This window comes from Ahaetulla prasina, chromosome 8 (genome assembly GCF_028640845.1).
Source record: "Ahaetulla prasina isolate Xishuangbanna chromosome 8, ASM2864084v1, whole genome shotgun sequence".
In the NCBI taxonomy this organism is placed as follows: domain Eukaryota; kingdom Metazoa; phylum Chordata; class Lepidosauria; order Squamata; family Colubridae; genus Ahaetulla; species Ahaetulla prasina.
Window position 1 is genome coordinate 25250019 of NC_080546.1, and position 19984 is coordinate 25270002.

The 19984-nt window shown below is 37.3% G+C and overlaps 1 protein-coding gene across 2 annotated transcripts in view; it reads left to right on the forward strand.

The window, feature by feature from the left end:
* Positions 1–3230: 3230 nt before the first annotated feature.
* BANK1 (B cell scaffold protein with ankyrin repeats 1) overlaps positions 3231–19984 on the forward strand; it is a 213993-nt gene continuing 197239 nt past the window's right edge. For both annotated transcript variants that reach the window (XM_058193544.1, XM_058193545.1), the window contains exon 1: positions 3231–3343. In XM_058193544.1, coding sequence (XP_058049527.1) covers positions 3328–3343 — 16 coding nt within the window. In that variant the 5' untranslated portion in view covers positions 3231–3327. The remainder of the gene's footprint in view (positions 3344–19984) is intronic.

Genomic DNA, 19984 nt, shown 5'->3' on the forward strand with positions numbered 1-19984 from the left:
TGGCAATCCTTATGATTTATATTGATATATTGACCATCAATTGTGTTGTAATTGTTGTACCTTGATGAACGTATCTTTTCTTTTATGTACACTGAGAGCATATGCACCAAGACAAATTCCTTGTGTTTCCAATCACACTTGGCCAATAAAATTCTATTCTATTCTATTCTATTCTATAAAAGAAAAAAAAGATGCAATGGAATGTCAGAGTGGAATTACTGCTTCCAAAACACTCGAGGGTGGGGGAATAACAATTGTGTAAAAAGTTACCCAAAGTAAAGGACCCAAACAGTTATTCCTAAACAGGTTAACACATCAGACAGAACTGGTTTGTTTGGGGTAATTTTCTTCAGCCAAATAATTACCCACCAATCAAATTTTTTGAAAGTTAACTATCTCTTCCAACATCTATGATTGAGATTAATTCCTAGAAAATCCAATGAAAAGACCAACCCAGTGAGGGAATTCAATTTTTTTTACTACCAGTTCTGTGGGTGTGGCTTGGTTGGTGTGCTGTAGCTTGGTGGGCGTGGTAGGGAAAGGATACTGCTAAATCTCCATTCCCACCCCACTCCAGGGGAAGGATACTGCAAAATCCCCATTCCCTCCCCACTCCTGGGGGAAGGATGTTGCAAAATTTCCATTCCCACCCCACTCTGGGGCCAGCCAGAGGTGGTATTTGCCAGTTCTCCAAACTACTCAAAATTTCCACTACCGGTTCTCCAGAACCTGTCAAAACCTCCTGAATAGCACCCCTGGACAAACCCTTCTGGTTTTTTCATGGCATGCTCAGTTTTTATCTGTTTCAGCCACTGCAGGTTATATATATGAAAAAAAAAGGCATGACAGAACAGACAGAAATAAGTAAGGCTTTCTCATTCCACCTGCAACAACACTACTTCAATATATATACATATATACATACATACATACACACACACACGTGCACACACACACACACACACACACACACACGTTTTCTGAGGTTTTCGCGGGTGTTTGTATGTAGGTCTTTGGTTATTCGGGTTTTCTCCCGCGTAAAATTGGAAGTGTCTTGGCGACGTTTCGACGAAGTCGATGAAGTCTCATTCGTCATCTTCAGGCTTCAGCTTCGTTAGACAGCTCCCAGAAGCACGAAGCTGAAGCCTGAAGATGACGAATGAGATTTCGTTGAAATGTTGCCAAGACACTTCCAATTTTACGCGGGAAAAAACCCGAATAACCAAAGACCTACATACATACATACATGTTTTGGTATGTTTGGGTCTTTTCCCGTGTAAGATTGAAAGTATGTAGGCAACGTTTCGATGAGATCTCACCCATCATCTTCATACCCATCATCTTCAGGCTGGAATTTTTTGGCTTTGTGAGCATAAGAACAAATAAGAACATAGGAAAAGACCCAAACATACCAAAACCTGCATACATATACCTGTGAAAACCTACGAATATATATATATATATATAATTTTTTATTTGTTTCAAAGGAAGGTAGGGGGAAGTAAAATAGTAACTTCCTAATCTTCAATACAAGGTCTGGTAGACACACTAAAAATAGAAATGATTATTGGAATGACTAGCTGGTACATTTCATGCTAGGTGCTACCAGTATATGAAGCAGAGTTAGTTGAATGGCAGATTCACTGTTAGATATATGCATACGTGGATGTGTGGTTTTATGTGTTGTATGTCTACGTGCGCAAAGCCATGTTCCAAAACAAGTCAGGGCCGTCAAACAAAAGTGGCTGCCAGCGATGCCTTCAGGTGAAGATGTTGTGAGTGAGGAGGCTCGACCCCTCTTAGAATTTGCAAAGTGCTCGCTGCCCATCTGATACTGCCAAGCATCCTTGCACCGCGCTTCTCTCCCTCCTCACCAAAAGCGCTAGCAAACGTCAAAACATCTGTTATTTTGGGGAAGACTGTGGGATTGCCCCCATCTGGTCAGTACGTGGCTTGTCAGCCTCCAGATGTCAGATTCCCACCACCCAGCACTAGTTCAGAGGTTCCATTCTCGCCCCCCATGGACAGAGAGAGAGGGGGAAGGGATAGAGGGAAAGAGAGAGAGAGAGGGGGAAGGGATAGAGGGAAAGAGAGAGAGAAGAGGGGGGAAGGGAAAGAGAGACAAGAGGGAGAGGGAGAAGGAGAGAGAAGAGACACAGAGAGACACAAGACAGAGAGAGAGAGAAAGAGAGAGAGATGAGTGATAGGAGATGAGAGAGAGAAAGAGAGAGGGAGAGATGAGAGGGAGAGGGAGAAAGAAAGAGAAAGAGATGACAGAGAAAAAGAGAGAGGAGATGACAGAGAGAGAGGGAGAAAGAGATGAGAGCGAGAAAGGGAGAGTGGGAGGAAAGAGAGACAGAGAGAGAGAGATATCTGTTTAAAAGAAAATAGAAAAATGGCTCTTTGAGTGTTTAAGGTTGCAGACCCCTGAGTTAGGCAAACGCCATGGTCATAAGTGAACCTTGTGGTCATTAAGCGAACACTGTGGTTGTTAAACAAGTCCATTTTCTCCAATGGGCATTTTTAAATAGAAATTGTTGGAAACTGGCAAAAAACATAGAAAACCTCAGTCACATGATTGTGTGGGATGCTGTAACTGGTCCTGTGTGTGTGTGTGTGTGTGCATGATTGCCAAAATTTCAAAAATAGGTCAAGTAGCTCTGGGGAGGTCAGTCATAAATTTGAACACTTGCTAAGCAACCGGCCATTAATCGAGGACCACTTGTATTTGGTTTGCCTTACTGGTTCAGAGCTGTATGGAATCTGGTTTCCTATGATCCTTTGGGAGATTGCAAAAGGTCCGGATGCAGGAATCCTTGTGGGGAACTAAAATTATGACCAACCAGCCACGCCCACCCAGTCACATGACCACCAAGCCGCGCCCACCAAACAAGCCATGCCCAAGGAACCGGTAGTAAAAAAAATTGAATATCACCACTGATTCATACCTCTCATCAATGTGAATTCGGCCCAAAGTTGGCACTCAGTGATCATTCTGCTACCTTCATTATATGCATAAACATTTCTATATCCTTCATAGGTTACATTTTGGGTTTTTTCAGCCTGGAGAGAGGAAACCAAACAAACCACAGGCCAGATCACAACACCCTAAGCTCCTGGGGGAGCAGTTTCATTACAACAGGAAGGCAAACTTCCCCCTTGAGCATTAGCTAGAAGGGAGTCTGTGAGGAAGTGAATGCAGCAAGTGATAACATGAACAGCGGCTACTCAGCTTGTGCATCCTCCTTCTGTTACACAAGTTGGGGAGGCTCTCCTTTGGCAGACCAGCTCTGTGGCAAAGGATCCTATCTACCAAGAAGAATAACAATGGCTGGCAGTTCAGGTGGGTGATGCAGTTGGTGTAGCTGTCACCAGGAGGAGATCAATGCTTACCAAGACATAATTCTGAATTAGTACAATGGGAGTGAATTGTAAATGAATGTTTAGAGATCTGAACCTCTGTGGTCTTTTGATAGACAGGACACACATTAGAAGTACAGAATGGTCTATTGCAGGGGTCTCCAACCTTGGCAACTTTAAGACTTGTGGACTTCAACTCTCAGAGGTCCTCAGCCAGCTTGGCTGGCTGAGGAATGCTGGATAGTTGAAGTCCACAAGTCTTAAAGTTGCCAAGGTTGGAGACCCTTGTCTATTGAACCAAAACTTTACTTGAAATGTCGACTCTCCCTAACTTAATTGAGATGTCAGAGAGAGATTGGGTCTGCTAGTCTTCTAAGGATATCCATTATTTTTTTAAAAAGATTGTTAATGGGGTAATATACTGAGATTATAGGAGGCAGGGGGGAAAAGAAGAAACTGCAAGTGAAAAGTAGGGGAGGGCAGGCTTGGCCAACATATATTATCTGCCCCATCACTACTAGAAAAGTGAAATTTGTTGTAACAATATATTTTCCAGAAGCATCAAAAACTCAAGTTTGGGACTTAATTTTTCTTTATTGAAATGTATGCAATCATTCTATGTCTTTTAATCTTCTCTTTCTAAATATTGTTTTGACTATTTTGAGTTGTTTTAGAATTATTTAGTGTGCCTTAATTTAACAGAAAAATAAGGATCACAAAGCAGCATAATCTGCATGACTGATTTTGACACTTAACAGGTTTTTCATAACGCCACCATCTCTGTTATTCATTTATGAATTAGAATTTGATTAAGCACTGGAGGGTTGTCAATTATAGATAGGTTACATATTCTGAATTAGGAGATTTAGCAAGACCTTTAATTATGAATATAAGGCGACAATATTACTATGAATTTTATTTTCTTTCAATTTTGAAATAAAGCATTAATCAGGCCAAGTTTTCCTAATTTCAGCAAATCGATGTAGATATGGCTGCTTAAATTAATTAAATCTTATTTATTCAGAGGCCCCCCAAAAAAAGGAGAAGGAAGGGGAAATTCCATCCCCAACTCTCCAATTCTCCCCAAGAGGAAAAGAAATAATTAATTGTAACTTGCTCCAGTTTAGGGTACTGCAAGTATTTTTAACTTTAACTCTTGTAATCTTCCATTGAACACAACATCAAGTCATACTGGCTGGGGATTATGGAAGATCAAATACAACACACCTGATGAGTACCAGATTGGGTAGGACTTTTCCGGAGATATATTCATCACTAGCATTGCTTGCTTTTAAAAGAAAAAGTGTGTCATTTTTAATTTATATTTTACCGCTCACATATTTCCAGTGGTGGTGATCTGGGGAAGAAATGTTATCTGTTTCGCCCCCACCAAAACATGAAAGAATAACATTATTGGACATAAAATTAGCACACTGTTTTTTAGGGGACTGAATAAAAATAAAAATATCCTGAGGAAAGTGGAGAAACCTTCTTTTGAGGAATTTCAACTCAACTTTAAATGTTAGCTCTTGGCCCAAATATTAACAACTGCACATTTTTATGTTCATATGGATGTCATTATTTTCTCCATATAATGTGTGTGTGTATGTATGTGTATGTATATACATACTGTACACATACACACACACATTTCTTCCTTTTTTTCCTCCTATAATGGCCTTTGCCTACATATCTTTTTTGTGACTGGTTTTGCTCAATAGTGAAAGTTTGAACTGCTCTTATATATTTCTGCAGTATAGTTATCTTGAGGCATGAGGGAGACTTTTTCCAGATGTCCAAGGGTTGCCTCATGATGGTTTTTCATGTGGGGTGTGTAAAGTCCCACCTGTTCAAACCAGGATATAATTAGCATCTTTGCCACACTAATACTCTGGTACCTGCCACTTCAGAATAAGGGACTTTCATAAAGTATAACTTTCATAGAGTATCACTTCCATTGAGTATCACTAGGAAAATCATTTCCAGTTCTTATTTTTGTAGTTATAAACACCTCACACCATCATATTTCCCAAGGCCTTCATTGCAACCTTAATAAGTGCTAGTCTGTGATGTGGTTCTTAACTGCTGGGTACTTTATTGTTGAAGGTCCATTCAAAAGGGCAAAAGCTATTCATAATTTCAGCGTGTCCATTGCCATAACACCGGTAGCTGTACTTATTGTCATTAGTTTGTTCTTCTTGGTATTTATTTATTTATTTATTTATTTTATTTATTTATTAGATTTTTATACCGCCCTTCTCCCGAAGAACTCAGGGCGGTTCACAGCCATAATAAAAAATAGAACAATATACAATTAAAACAACAATTAAAAAACTTATTATATATGGGCTGAGATATAAAACAATATCCTATTAAAATTAAACTCTCTAAAAATATAAAATTTAAAAATTTAAAAATCACGAAGCCAGTCCCGCACGGATGAATAAATAAGTCTTGAGTTATTTAATTTTCATTCCATTGCTTCATTGGGCTCCTTGACTTTCATTACCAGAACTTGAAACTCATTTGCACAGTCAGCTACAGCATTAGGGTAGTGTCATTAATATCAAAGTAATGTCATCTTCTTCCAATGTTGCCTCCCTCAGTGTAAATATATTCAGCATATAGTCTGGAAAAAAAAAATAAGCATGTAGCACTATGTCTTCGTTGACAACCCAGGGTCAGTCTGTTTTGCCATGTTCCTATATCTTCAAATTAGTAATGTAATTCAAAGGGAATTAAAAACTAAAGTGAGAAACTGAGACACCTGACTGAAAGTTAAAAGTTTATAAAATTCAAAACCCTTGTTGGGCCTTATATTTAAATTATTACCAATTTATGATAAATATGTTGCAGAAACTAAACAAGTCAAAATCTGTATGTTAAATAAATGCAAAATCTAAACAGGTCAACTGTCAGTATTGAGAATACTGATGGATGATGAATATTATATTTACTGCAAATATGTATTCAAAAAAAAAATTGGTTCAAGATGTTTTCATTTGTTATATTATGCCTACATCAATTGCCAAAATACATAGTTCAATTAAAAATTCTTGTTACCAAAATTTTGGTAACAAAACGTTCTTGTAGAAATTCAATGTTTACTTAAATAATAATATTTTTGTATTGGGTAGCAAAGTCATAAAACTCATTAATTGTGGGAAATGATTCACTACAGAATGAAGCATATTTTTCCCTACCTTTTTTGGTTATTTATTTATTTATTTTCATCAAGCATGTATTAGATAACAGATATAAGTATAAACATAATTATGAATAGATGAAATGGATATGAATAAATGGGGACATTAGGGCAGGGAAGGTAGGCATGTTGGTGTGCTTATGCATGCCCCTTAAAGACCTCTTAGGAATGGGGTGAGGTCGACAGTAGACAGTCTAAGCTTAAAGTTTTGGGGGTTTGGGGAAGAAACCACAGAGTCAGGTAGTGCATTCCAGGCATTGACCACTCTGTTACTGAAATCGTATTTTCTGCAATCAAGTTTGGCGCAGCTTACCATAAGTTTGTATCTATTGTATGCTTGTGTATTGTGGTTGAAGCTGAAGTAGTCATTGACAGGTAGAACATTGTAGCAGATAATTTTATTCGGACCGGACCGAAGATGGCGAAGTTCTAAGTTGTCTAAGCCCAAAATTTCAAGTCTGGTGGTATAAGGTATTCTGTTGTGAACAGAGGAGTGGAGGACTCTTCTTGTGAAATATGTATGACCTTCAGAATATTACAATGAGAACAATTAACCAGTGCTTGCCTCCAGAAGTTGTAGGTGCTCCATTACTGGAGGATTTTAAGAAGAGATTGAACACTCTTTTGCCTGATACGATATCGTGATGGCGAACCTATGGCACATGTGCCAGAGGTGGCACGCAGAGCCCTCTCTGTGGACACATGCGCCATTGCCAGCTGCTCTTCTGGTTTCCGGCCAGCTGGTCTTCACAGGTGCCAAAGTGCTGGAAAATGGCCCCAAAAACATCCCCCAAACAGGCCATTTTTCAGGCCCTTTTCAGGGCCTTTTTGGAACGGTTTGCAGTCCTTTTCGGGCCATTTTTCAGGACGAAAAATGGCCTGGAAATGGGCTGAAAAACAGCCAAAAAACAGGCATGTGTCCGCTGGCAAGCTGGTCTTCAGGTTGCCGGCACTCCACACATGCACGTGTGTTCCATTTTGGGCACTTGGTGCTGAAAAGGTTCGCCATCACTGGTATGGCGTCTGGGTCTCATGCTTGAATAGAGGGTTGGGCTAGAAGACCTCCAAGGTTCCTTCTAACTCTGTTTTCTGTTACTCCAACTATATCTCACCTGATTTATAATAAGGACAGAGGTTTTTTCAGCTTAGCTAGAAATTCCTAAATTCTTCTTCTAAATTAATTATTCTAACTGAAGATTTCCAGCTTCTGCTAGAAATTGGTTAGTTCTTTGATTTTAATAACAGTTTTAAAATTCAAAATTGATATAAGATATTTTTGTATGTAACTTTTAACATTTTTACTCAGTTTCAAATATTTTGTATTTTCTAATTCTTTTTTGCTCCTTTCTTTTCTTTTTTCTTGGTTACGCTTTCAAATATCTAAAGTAAAATAAAAACAAAAAAACAAAATCAAATATATTACCACTCGGGTGGACTTTATACTTTGAGTCAATAATGGTTGACATCTTATATGTGAACTTGACCCAGGAGAATACTAGAGATTTCATTCCAATTATTTTCTAACATTTAGCAGCAAATCGTGTAACTGAGTGCTTTTATACCTTGAAAATAAATCTGGAGAAAAAATTTATTTGATTTATTCATGTTTTTATTTTATAAGGCCTAGACAATCAACAGGTTTTAAGAGGCCAGTGACTCTCATTTTGAAGTTCTGAGATCAGTTGGGGGGGGGGGCTATCAACTTCTGCTTTACTATCTATCTTTTCTTCTTTTTTTCTCCCTTGAGAGTAATATTTTTAGTGTGACTAGCACACAAATTTAGAAAAGCTCTGTTTCAGCTTTGGAACCATATTAGGCCGGAAGCTTCCATGCTGCCACCTTCTCATGTGTGGGAAAGTAGGAGGGGGGATTTAGAAGAGGGGTTATCTTTAGACATAATAGCATTCTTTCTGTCAGTCAAGGTCAGGCCAATCCCGCATCTGGAGAAGGTGTGGTCGGAGTGCTGTCTCGAGATGGGACAGTTGGCGATTGGAGCACGGGATAGACTGAGGAGTGAGGGGATGATTTTGGGGTCTTTGATTTCTGAGGGAAAATCTGGACCTCTCAGATTCGGGTTTTCCCAGATGTGCCAGTTTACCTATTCTAGTAAATAGAACTCTGAAAAATGCTTGCTTCAGAGTTTTTACTTGGAATTGGGGTTTCTTCTGGAATGTTGACACTCTACGTATTTCATTTTCCCTCTGCTCTGTACAGATATAGGTAGTCCTCGATGTACTACCACAATTGTGCCAAAATTTATGTTCCTAAGGGACACATTTCTTAAGTTGATTTTGCCCCAATTCACTTAACAAATGTCTCACTCAGGAACAGAAATTAAGGTCTTTCTTGCAACATTTGCTAAGTGAATCACTGCAGTTTTTAACTTAGTAACATGGTTGTTATGTGAATCTGGCTGCCCCACTGACTTTATTTGTCAGAAAGTTGCAAAAGGTGAATCACAAGACCCCGGAACACCGCAACCGTCATAAATATGAGTCAGTTGCCAAGGTTCTGAATAGAATAGAATAGAATAGAATAGAATAGAATAGAATAGAATAGAATAGAATAGAATAGAATAGAATAGAATTTTTTATTGGCCAAGTGTGATTGGACACACAAGGAATTTGTCTCGGTGCATATGCTCTCAGTGTACGTAAAAGAAAAGATATGTTCGTCAAGAATGTGACCATGGGGATGTTGCAACAATGGTCATAAATATGAAAAACATGTCATTTTTTCAGTGCCATTGTACCTTCGAACAATCACTAAACTAACCGTTGTAAATCAAAAACTACCTGTACTAAGGTAACAATTAAACTTGCAATAAAAGTGGTCTAAGGAAATCTCAGTTTCACAGCGTTTACAGTATCTACAATGTCATCTAGATCGCAGAAGAGATAAGGATTAGTTAACTCCTACTCAGACAGCAGTTTGGAAGTGGGACTGTTGAATTTCAATTCCACAAAAATAGAGCTGGTGTGGGCTTAATTGATTGCAGCACAGCAGATAATCTCATTCTCTTCTTTGCAAGTCATGCTAAGCCTCTCCCTAAAACCATGATTCATGCCCTGGGATTCAGTCAAGGACCACTGTGTCAAGAGATGCCCCCCCACAACACTTAGAGGCTACAGGCAGTCCATGCCTTACTTAGGGACTGTTTGAATTACAACAGTATAAGAAATAAAGCAGCTTTGCAACCAATTTTCGCATTTACAATCATCACAGTGTCCTGAAATTATATGATTGCCATTTGCATGCTTCGCAACTGGCTTCCAACAAATAGAATTCATGAGGGAATGCAGAAGTAAAAGACCAAGTGACAGTCTCGCTTAGTGACTGAATTGGAAGTGACATTGTAAGGCTGTCAGGGTTGTGCAATTTTTCTGCTTAGTGATGGAGTTGTCGCTCCCCATTGTGGTTTCTAAGTGAGGTCTATATGAAACAAAATGCAACCCAACAGCTCTGAAAAAGTTTCTCATCACTAATTTATTTATTTTCTACAGCTTTTTACTTTCACATTTATCATTGTTTACTTTTTCCATTCTTGCTGAAATCAATTCTTCAGGAATAAATACCTCTCCCACTTTTGTGAATGTGCCTGAATTTTCTTTTCTTTGAAGAAGTCTAACGGCATGATTTTAGGCACCACTCTGCTAAGTTAACATTGAGCATTATCCTTGTGTCCATTTATGAGTGCACTTAACAAGTTGTCCTAATTGGAACCCTCCATGGGATTTCTACTTTAAATCTCCCAGTTTAGGATGTGGATTATGACAGATGAAATCATGTGAAGAATTGTTATGCAATACAATAATGAGGGTTTGCAAAGCAATCATCTTGAACTAGTTGAGCATCCAGAAGCTGCTCTCAAACTTCAACAGCCCATTGCAAAATTTGAAGGTAAAATGTCCGAATATCTGAGTAGCACAATTTTTTTCTTTTTCAAAGAAGGTAAGAGTAAGGATAAGAAGCCTTCTCCCCATGCCATCCCACTAAATGGTTCAATTTATCACCCAATTTGTAATTTGGGGTCGTTTTGTGGGGTTGAAAGGTTAAGGCAGGGGTGTCCAAACTTGGTCCCTTAAGACTTGTGGACTTCAACTCCCAGAGTCCCTCAGCCAGCAAAGCTGGCTGAGGAACTCTGGGAACTGAAGTCCACAAGTCTTAAAGAGACCAAGTTTGGACACCCCTGGGTTAAGGATTGGAATGGGACTAGCATGCTCTGAGACATCCAGTTAACATCAGTATTAGATCTTTATTCCAAAGGTCAGCAATTATCTTCTTAAAATCATCAGATCAGGCAACCTAAATAACCTGTGGAGCAATCTAAAATGGCAAAATAATATTTGTCTGCTGGAACCGAATGAAATATTTTACTTGTCTAGCCAGGAAACAACTTGGTTTCTGCAATTATCTTGGAAACTGTCAATTTTTGGATTCAAGATAGTATGAAGTGAAATGTTGGAAACCTCCTGAACCATTTCTGTTAACGGGTTCTTTGTCTTTGAAACGCACATATGCTGAAAACTAGAACACCATATGCAATGTCTCACCTTACAGGATAAATTAATTTCACTATCTGCTGAGTGACAGATACTGTACCAGCCAGCTCTAGCAGCATCGGATCAGCCATTAATGTTCAATCCATAGTCGGGGAGGGAAGGAGGGGGAATAATGCTAATAATCTCCATATTTTCTTCATAATCAGATTCTTTGTCCTCTTGATGCAGTCCGTGAAGTCATCTATTTTACTTAAAATTATTTTACTAAATTTTTTTACAAAATTTTACTTATTGAATAAATAAAAAACAAAATGCTCCAAATATTCACTTGTTCCCGAGCCTTTTCAAATACTTATAGTAAAGCATACACTGGCAGTTCCACCTAACATGCAAATTGGCTCTCCCACAGGGATGGATTTTGGGTTTTCTTACAATAATAATGTGGCTGCTTCTGGCTTTTCTTTTTTTTAAGCTTCTGTTCTTTTCTGTATAGCTTTACACATTATGACTCATCTTTTATGACATCCATCTTCAGTTCACAGGAGAGGCAGTGACAGAATATTTCACTAATGGTTATGCCACACTTGAGTTACTGTTTCTCCCTCCATTCATGAAGATAAATGTCACAAGTATAATACACGTCAAACTTATCTTGTTTTATATTGTTTTTCAGCCAAGAAACATAGTTACAAAAAAGGGCCAGTAGATAAAATTTGGGGGAAAAATCAGCACTGTCTCCTGAAACAGAAGTCTATGCATGTTGTATCATTTTAATGTGAAATAAAGATCTTTAGATTTACAGTAAATGCAGCTCCTGAAGGAAGTGTGGACAGGAAAAAATTTTTAAGACAGATAAAAATGCTGAGTAATCTCCAGTATCAATGTTAATCTGGAAGTTTAGCCAAAACCCAGTTTAAGTTTCACAGAACCCTAGTTCATTGCTAGATATATGCATACGTGCATGTGTGGTTTTATGTGTTTTATGTGGTTTTATGTGTTTTATGCATACGTGCATGTGTGGTTTTATGTGTTGTATGTCTATGTGTGCAAAGTCATGTTCCGAAACAAGTCAGGGCCGTCAGAAAAAATCCATATGTAAAATAATTATTAATGACTAATTCAAATATATTAGCTTTAAAACACCCTATTTACTATATTAATGTCATACACAAACTGTTCTCTTTCATAAACAAGCTACTGTCACATATGGCTGGCTATATATACAACTGTAGAATAGAATAGAATAGAACAGAATAGAATAGAATAAAACAGAATAGAATAGAATAGAATAGAATGTGTACATTAAAAAAAAGATACGTTCATCAAGAATTCTAAGGTACAACACTTAATGATAGTCATAGGGTACAAATAAGCAATCAGAAACAATCAATATCAATATAAATCATAAGGATACAAGCAACAAAGTTACAGTCATACAGTCATAAGTGGAAAGAGATTGGTGATGGGAACGATGAGAAGATTAATAATGCAGATTTAGTCAATAGTTTGGCAGTGTTGAGGGAATTATTTGTTTAGCAGAGTGATGGCATTTGGGAAGAAACTGTTCTAGTGTCTAGTTGTTCTGGTGTGCAGTGCTCTATAGCGTTGTTTTGAGGGTAGGAGTTGAAACAGTTTATGTCCAGGATGTGAGGGTCTGTAAATATTTTCACAGCCCTCTTTTTGACTCGTGCAATATACAGGTCCTTGGTGGAAGGCAGGTTGGTAGCCATAGTTTTTTCTGCAGTTCTAATTATCCTCTGAAGTCTGGGTCTGTCTTGTTGGGTTGCAGAACCAAACCAGACAGTTATAGAGGTGCAGATGACAGACTCAATAATTCCTCTGTAGAACAATATATACAACTGTATGCATAAATTCATTCCCTTCCTACTTTTCATCAGAAACACACAAAGACAGAGTGCCAGTTGGACCTAACCAGATCTTTGATCTTTATTGCCAGTCAACCCAACAGATCCTCTGCCTCCCTTAGGGCATGTTCAACTAGTCTTGAAGCTCCTAATCTTTGTAGAGCACAATGTCATGCACTCACCTCAGCTATCCCTGAAGGCTGATATAAGGAGATCGCATAATGGAGACACTCTGGCCCTGTGACTCTGGACATCTTCTGGAAGCACCAATACAAGTACTTCTCCAGTGTCTGCAATATGGAGACACTGACGCTGCTTCATTTCACCATTACTGCAGGTGGCATAATTGGATATTTTCCTGCTGTTTTCAGATACCCGACCCTGCTACAACATATAATGTTGCTAGGTTCGGTGTGATAGAAGATGACCTGTGCCATAAACCAGTTTTACTGAGCACTTTATTTGTCGTTCTAAAATGTTTTGTATTGTGGAAGATCTAGTTTGCTCCCTCTACAGCTGTCCATTGCTCCTAGCCCTCCTTTTAGATTCCTTTTACCTTTTTAAAGATTTTATTGGGTTTAATTTTTATATTTTTTTAGTTTTTATAAATATATACAGTATATAAAATTAATATGCATATAAATAAAATATATTATTTTATTGGATTTTTTAATACTTATTTAATACTTGTTTGTAACTTGCATTTCTGAATATGAAGACATTTGCACCCATATCAGATGTCATGCCTGACAGCTATATGCAGCCTGAAATATTGTATTTATCTACATTAGTAACTAGGATTTACTATACAAGTTTGATTTTTCTGTATATTATCAGTCTTGAGGCAATGAATAGCTATTTTCATTATATGGCTAAGTTTCAAATAATGATTGCCATTATTGCCTACACATGCATACACCCTACTGTATAGAATTGATCACCTATTAATGATCAATTCTATAAAATTGATCTTGTTCTCTCTGTTGTCTAATAGTTTGAGCTATCATTAAAATACTGTGGGACAGTTTCTTTAAGGATTACGTTTCTGAAGGGATATACATTATTGATTAACCCATATAGCCATGATTAGAATTAATGAAGCCAAATAACCCACATAATATCAGATTGCTCAGAATACAATATGGATTGTAATAGAAGGTCAGGAGAATTGTAATGCAAAGCTGAGGAGAAGCTTAAAGAGCTTCAAAAGAAATAATAGGAAAGGTCCTTAAATTCAGATACAAGCCAATAGTCCCAGGAAGTTATCTGAGAGACTATAGATCCATTATGGCGAACCTATGGCAAGTGTGCCAGAGGTGGCACACAGCGCCTATTCTGTAGGCATGCGAGCCATCACCCCAATTCAGTTCTGCCGCACATGAACATGTGCCTCCCGCCAGCCAGCTGATCTTTGGGTCTCTGCCATGCATGTGAAGGGGGTGGGGGGCATGCATGCATGCCTGCCGGGGGTGCGGCACATGCAGGGGCTATGAATGCTTGTGCAGGGTTTGTGTGCGGGGGTGCATGCGCATTGCCTTTTGGGGCTTCAGCTGCACTTTGGGCACTCGGTCCGGAAAAGGTTAGCCATCACTGCTATAGATTATGTTTGATGATCAAGAAGAATAGAAAGAGAGATCTGATTTCAGGTTTTGAGTTCCATTCTGTAGGTAGCAGTAGAAGCATCCAAAGCCAGTGCTTTTGACTGTCAGAATTCCAATACAGGAACTGTTGAAGAGAAAGTGAACAGCCCAAGTTATTAGTGAGCTTCTATGTAGTATTGTCATGTTGGTGGAATTGAAGCAGCTTGACTGATGGCGTCTTTGTCTAGGAAAATAATACAATCTGAGAGAATTTTGAAAGGTATTTTGGACAACTGCAGCATACAGCTGAGTTTTCTTATATGCACCTACTCTCTTAATATAGTGATATACTTCATCTCCACACCTGCTTGTACAGAAGATGTATTAAATTGTAATTTTTTTCTCACTTCATTAGATAGGAATTGGGAATGTATCTCAATATAAGCCTATATGTGTGTGTGTGTGTATGCCTATATATATATATATATATATATATATATGTGTGTGTGTGTGTGTGTGTGTGTGTGTGTGTGTATGTATTTTGTGTATGTATTATGTATTTGTAGGTGGGTGGGTGGTGCAGTGGTTAGAATGCAGTATTGCATGCTAACTCTGTCCAAAGCCAGGAGTTTGATCCTATCAATCAATCAACCAGAATAGAGCTGGAAGTGACTCTGGAGGTGTTTTAGCCCAATCCCCAGCTCAAGCAGGACGCCCTATACCATTGCAGACAAGTGACTGACCAGTCTCTTCTTAAAACGCTCCAGTGACCCACAACTTCTAATGGCAAGCGGTCTAACGGCACCCACAACTTCTAATGGCAAGCGGTTCCACTGATTAATTATCTTCACTATTAGGAAGTTGACTGACTTCCTAATCCTAACTAATTAACTAACTAACTAATCTTGACTGGTTCAAGATTGATTCAACCTTTACCAGATGGGTAAAATGAGGACCCACATTGTTGTGGGCAATATGCTGACTCTGTAAACCACTTAGAGAATGCTCTAAAACACTATGGAGTGGATGTACAAGTCTAAGTGCTATTGCTCTGTATGTGTGTGTGTATCTGCGTGTCTGTGTCTGTGTTTGCTTGTGTGTATCCATCCTATGCATTTTGTGCATACGTCAGTACCATACCTGTTTCAGTCACTGACATTAACATTTCCAATTAAAAGTTTTTCAGGCGTTCAGAAGGATGTCTGACTGAAAATTTGAAAAGGAGTGGCCAATATGATAGATATTTGCTTTAACTGATAAGGGAGCTTTCTTGTTTATTTTCAAAAATTAATTATACATTTCCTATCTAAACTTTAGTAGAATATATCTTTGAGGTAAAAAGATCAGCGTAAGAATAGAATTTATAGTGGTAAACACAAATATATTTCTACCAATATCCATAATATTTCATTTGGATGAATGGATAAATACTTTCTTTGTATTTCTTCATTCTAGAAACTACAAGAGTTTCAATGCATAAATAATTAAGTCCAGAATAGTTCTGTAATTCAACAGGATTTTAATTAACTGTTGCAGTAGTTGCCAAGGAGCAGTTCTTGGTTGACTGAACTCTTAATGTTCTGTGCTATGGAGAAATTATATTTTGATATTCAGATTTAATCCTTTAAATCTATCCCATGTAATAATTATGCAATAAAAATCAACTAGTGCTTTTACTTAAAAAGCAAAACAAGGAAACCAATATTATCTGTCAGAATCCAGTCGTTGAACTTTTCAGAGTATTAAAAACATTTGGCCAATTTTTTATTAAGAAGAAATAATCACTGAAGTTGTCTAAATATGGATTGACTTTTAATGATATGCGCAAACAAGAGTTTTGTCCCACAGTCCTTAATAATAAAACTCCAGATTTACTATTGGTTTATGTAATTCTATAAGATTGCAACTGAAGTCTTTCAATAATTTATAAATAGATAATTTTATTTTTTACTATTATTAAAATATTGTCACCATTATTATTAATAGCATAAAATAATTGAATTTATATAGCCACTCATCCAGTGGTGGGATTCAAGTAATTTAACAACCAGTTCTCTGCCCTAATGATTTCTTCCAACAACCAGTTTGCCAAACTGCTCAGACAGTTAACAACCGGTTCTCCCGAAGTGGTGCGAACTGGCTGAATCCCACCGCTGCACTCATCTCACCAAACCATTTTCTTTTAGAAGGAACAAATTTATTTAGTATTACCTAAAAGACTGAGTGGACAAAAGTTGTTATATGTCAACTGTTTTATGTGCTGGCTTACTGTAAGCCAACTGTGCACACAACAAAATTTGGGCATATTTGCATTTTTTGTGCATAGTTACTTATTTTGATTTTTAAAACACTGAACTGTCATTCTGACATTTTCCTCTAGAATAAATCCCTAAAACCTTAAGTAGTAAAAACCTAAGCATGTTGCCCCCACCTATTAGAACAAAACATGCTTTGTATTTGCAAATTAAACAAGTTATGAATGAATGGAGTTTCTGTGAAACATTTATAAATTAAAAATAGACCAAGAGCTCCATCAATAGCAAGAATATATGTTATTAAAACTAGATTTTGCTCAAGATTAAAAACTGTCAAAATCAAGCTGATATAAAAACTAAACTGTCTTTCTTATTTGAAAGATTTCCCACCACAAAGGAAAATTCATAATTAACCATTTCCCATGGCCTTCTTGAGTGACATCATCGAATTCATACCAGAAAGAAATAGCCAAATAAGAACCATGCTTCATATTAAAAACCTATGAAAATCAGACAAAGGTCTGCCATGCTTAAACTTCTTTTCACTAGAAAACAAATTTATATTATTCATTGACTACTTTGGCAAAATTATTTTGTAACAGTACAGTCAAAAGGAATGGCCATGTAAAAATCTAATACCTTACACTTCAATATCTAGAAGTTTTCAGAGTTATTAACACCACTATATTTCATGCCCATTGTTTGTGTTGCTTTTTTTCTAAGCCATCTTAATTCCATTGCAGTGCAATTTCTGCTTTGAGATTTAGGTGCCCTGCTCTATATTTAGTAAACCAGTGTACTTATTTCACTTAGTAAATGCAAGAAATACAATCGCTAATATGGAGAAGTATTTGGTGATTCCCTGTTTCCATGAAATCTATGATGTAGAGGTTTGTTTATTTGTTTGTGCCTTTGAGTCAGAGTTGACTGCTGAACTATTACCTGGACTAGTTCTTGCAGGTTTTGTGGCAAGATTTCAGAAGTAGTAGAAGATTCCCTACTTCCTAGGGCTGGGGCAGTATGACCGGCACAAGGTGGCTCAACTGGCTTTATGCATAAGGCAGGAGTAAAATTCAGTTTTTCAGTTTCAAACCCAGTGCCTTAACCACCATACCAAACTGGAAGAGGTCCATAATCATTGTTTATTGGTGGCAGCACCAACTGTTATATAATTATAACATATAATTATAATCATAAATTATATAAAAACACCAGATTATATATATGTTACATATTCTTATACAGATATAAGAATAATCTGAAAGAAATCAAGTTGGCTCCAATTTTTTTTAAAAATCAAGCTATTTAAGAGGAGTTGTGGCAACTGATAAAATGCACAATATTGTTAATTTATTTTATATTTAGTTTAATTGTAATTTTAGCCTTACCAAGTAATTTCAATTTTAGGTTTTTTTTTTTCTGATGTTAACCTTCAAGAAGCTGCAATCACCTGTCAAGACTTCCATACTTTTAGCTCAGCCTGGGATGGAAATTTAAAGTTGCTTTTATATAGTAGACTCAAAACAAAAACCCTACATCAGCTATTTGTATTCTAACATGGAATTATACCTTACATCAGGATAGAGTAGATTCAGAATCTCTGACTAGCTCAAGGAATATTTACTAAGTTTCCCAGCTAAGAAGAATAATCAGTCAAAATCAAATAATTGTCTATATCCCACTAAATGTACAATGGACTGAATGGACTGAATTATATTTTGGCTTCCCAACAAAAATGTTATTTTAGGAAAACAAGACTTTCATAATTAAAATAAAGCAATCTTCTCTAACTGGCATCTCTCTAGAGATTCCTCAGCCAACGTAACAATTATTGTAAATCCATAGGTTGGAGGCTATCAAGATTAAGAAAATTAGATCTACAGTTGTAATGATTAGGTTAAACGTGAACCCAACTGATCAGATGTCAGTGACATCATTCATTAAGGCAGTGGTGAGATTCAAATAATTTAACAACTGCCCTAATGATTTCTTCCAACACCCAGTTCATCAAACTGCTTAGAAAGTTAACAACCGGTTCTCCTGAAATGGTGCAAACTGGCTGAATCGTACCACTGCATTAAGGGCATTTCCTATGATCAGATATTCTGTTGTTGTCCATTATGTTCCATGAGAAAGGGGTTAAATTAACTGTGTTTAAATCAATGTTTGAAAGTCTTTTATAACAGTATGAGCTGAATGGCTGGAAAATTTTCCCCACTCTTATCACTAAAGTCCTAATTATGGTCCTTTCCTCTCACAACCTGAAATACAGAATACACCTTAAAATGGCTTTCAGGTTGTGCTCAGGCAAAAATTGCAGGTAATAGTTAAAATATCATTGTATTATATCTATGAAGTGAACCTATATGAGTTTGTAGTTTAAATTATAATTCTTATGTACATTGATAGGAAAGTTTCTGCATAAGTAGAAAATCACCTTTACTATAAGCAGAATATCTTTCTTTTTTAAGTGCTGTTTGATCTTCCTGAAAGTAAATTAAACTAAAAAAACAAAATGAATAAAGAAATATATCTGACAGGAGACATACCATGTCAGTTAAAGGGAAGAGGAAGTACAAAGAAGAAGAAGGAAGAAGAAGAAGAAATTTACCGTAGACTTAAATATACCAACGAATGAAGCAGTGGTGGGATTCAGCCAGTTTGCACTTATTCTAGAGAACCGGTTGTTAACTTTCTAAGCAGTTCGGAGAACCGTTTTTTGGAAAAAATCTTATTTTGTTTTTTTCCCCACTTTACAGGGCTAATCCTGTAAGGAAGGCAGGAAGGAAACATTCTGGTGTTGTTTCTAGCCTAATCTTTATTGCCCTGCTTACAGAAACTGCCTCTCTGGTTAACCCTTATTACATTGTAACAGCTAAGGTGAAGCGCCCATCGACATGAATGACGTTGAGTTGGCCACACCCACACGGTCATATGACCAGCTGGTCATTAGGGCAGAGAACCGGTTGTTAAATTATTTGAATCCCACCATTATCCCACGTGTCCTAGGATAATGTTGCAGGATCCAATCTGGGTTAGTCACCAGGACCAGAGGTTTTGTCTTCTGAGCTTTCAGAATCATGCTGGAGCCCAACTTCAGGGAAATTCTCTCTTAAATACTTTAGATAAGGTTTCCACTCATTTAACAGTCATTTTATTTAATTTGCCTCCAAAGAAAAATTAAATTATAAAGATTCATAATAAAGTGTGTGTCAGA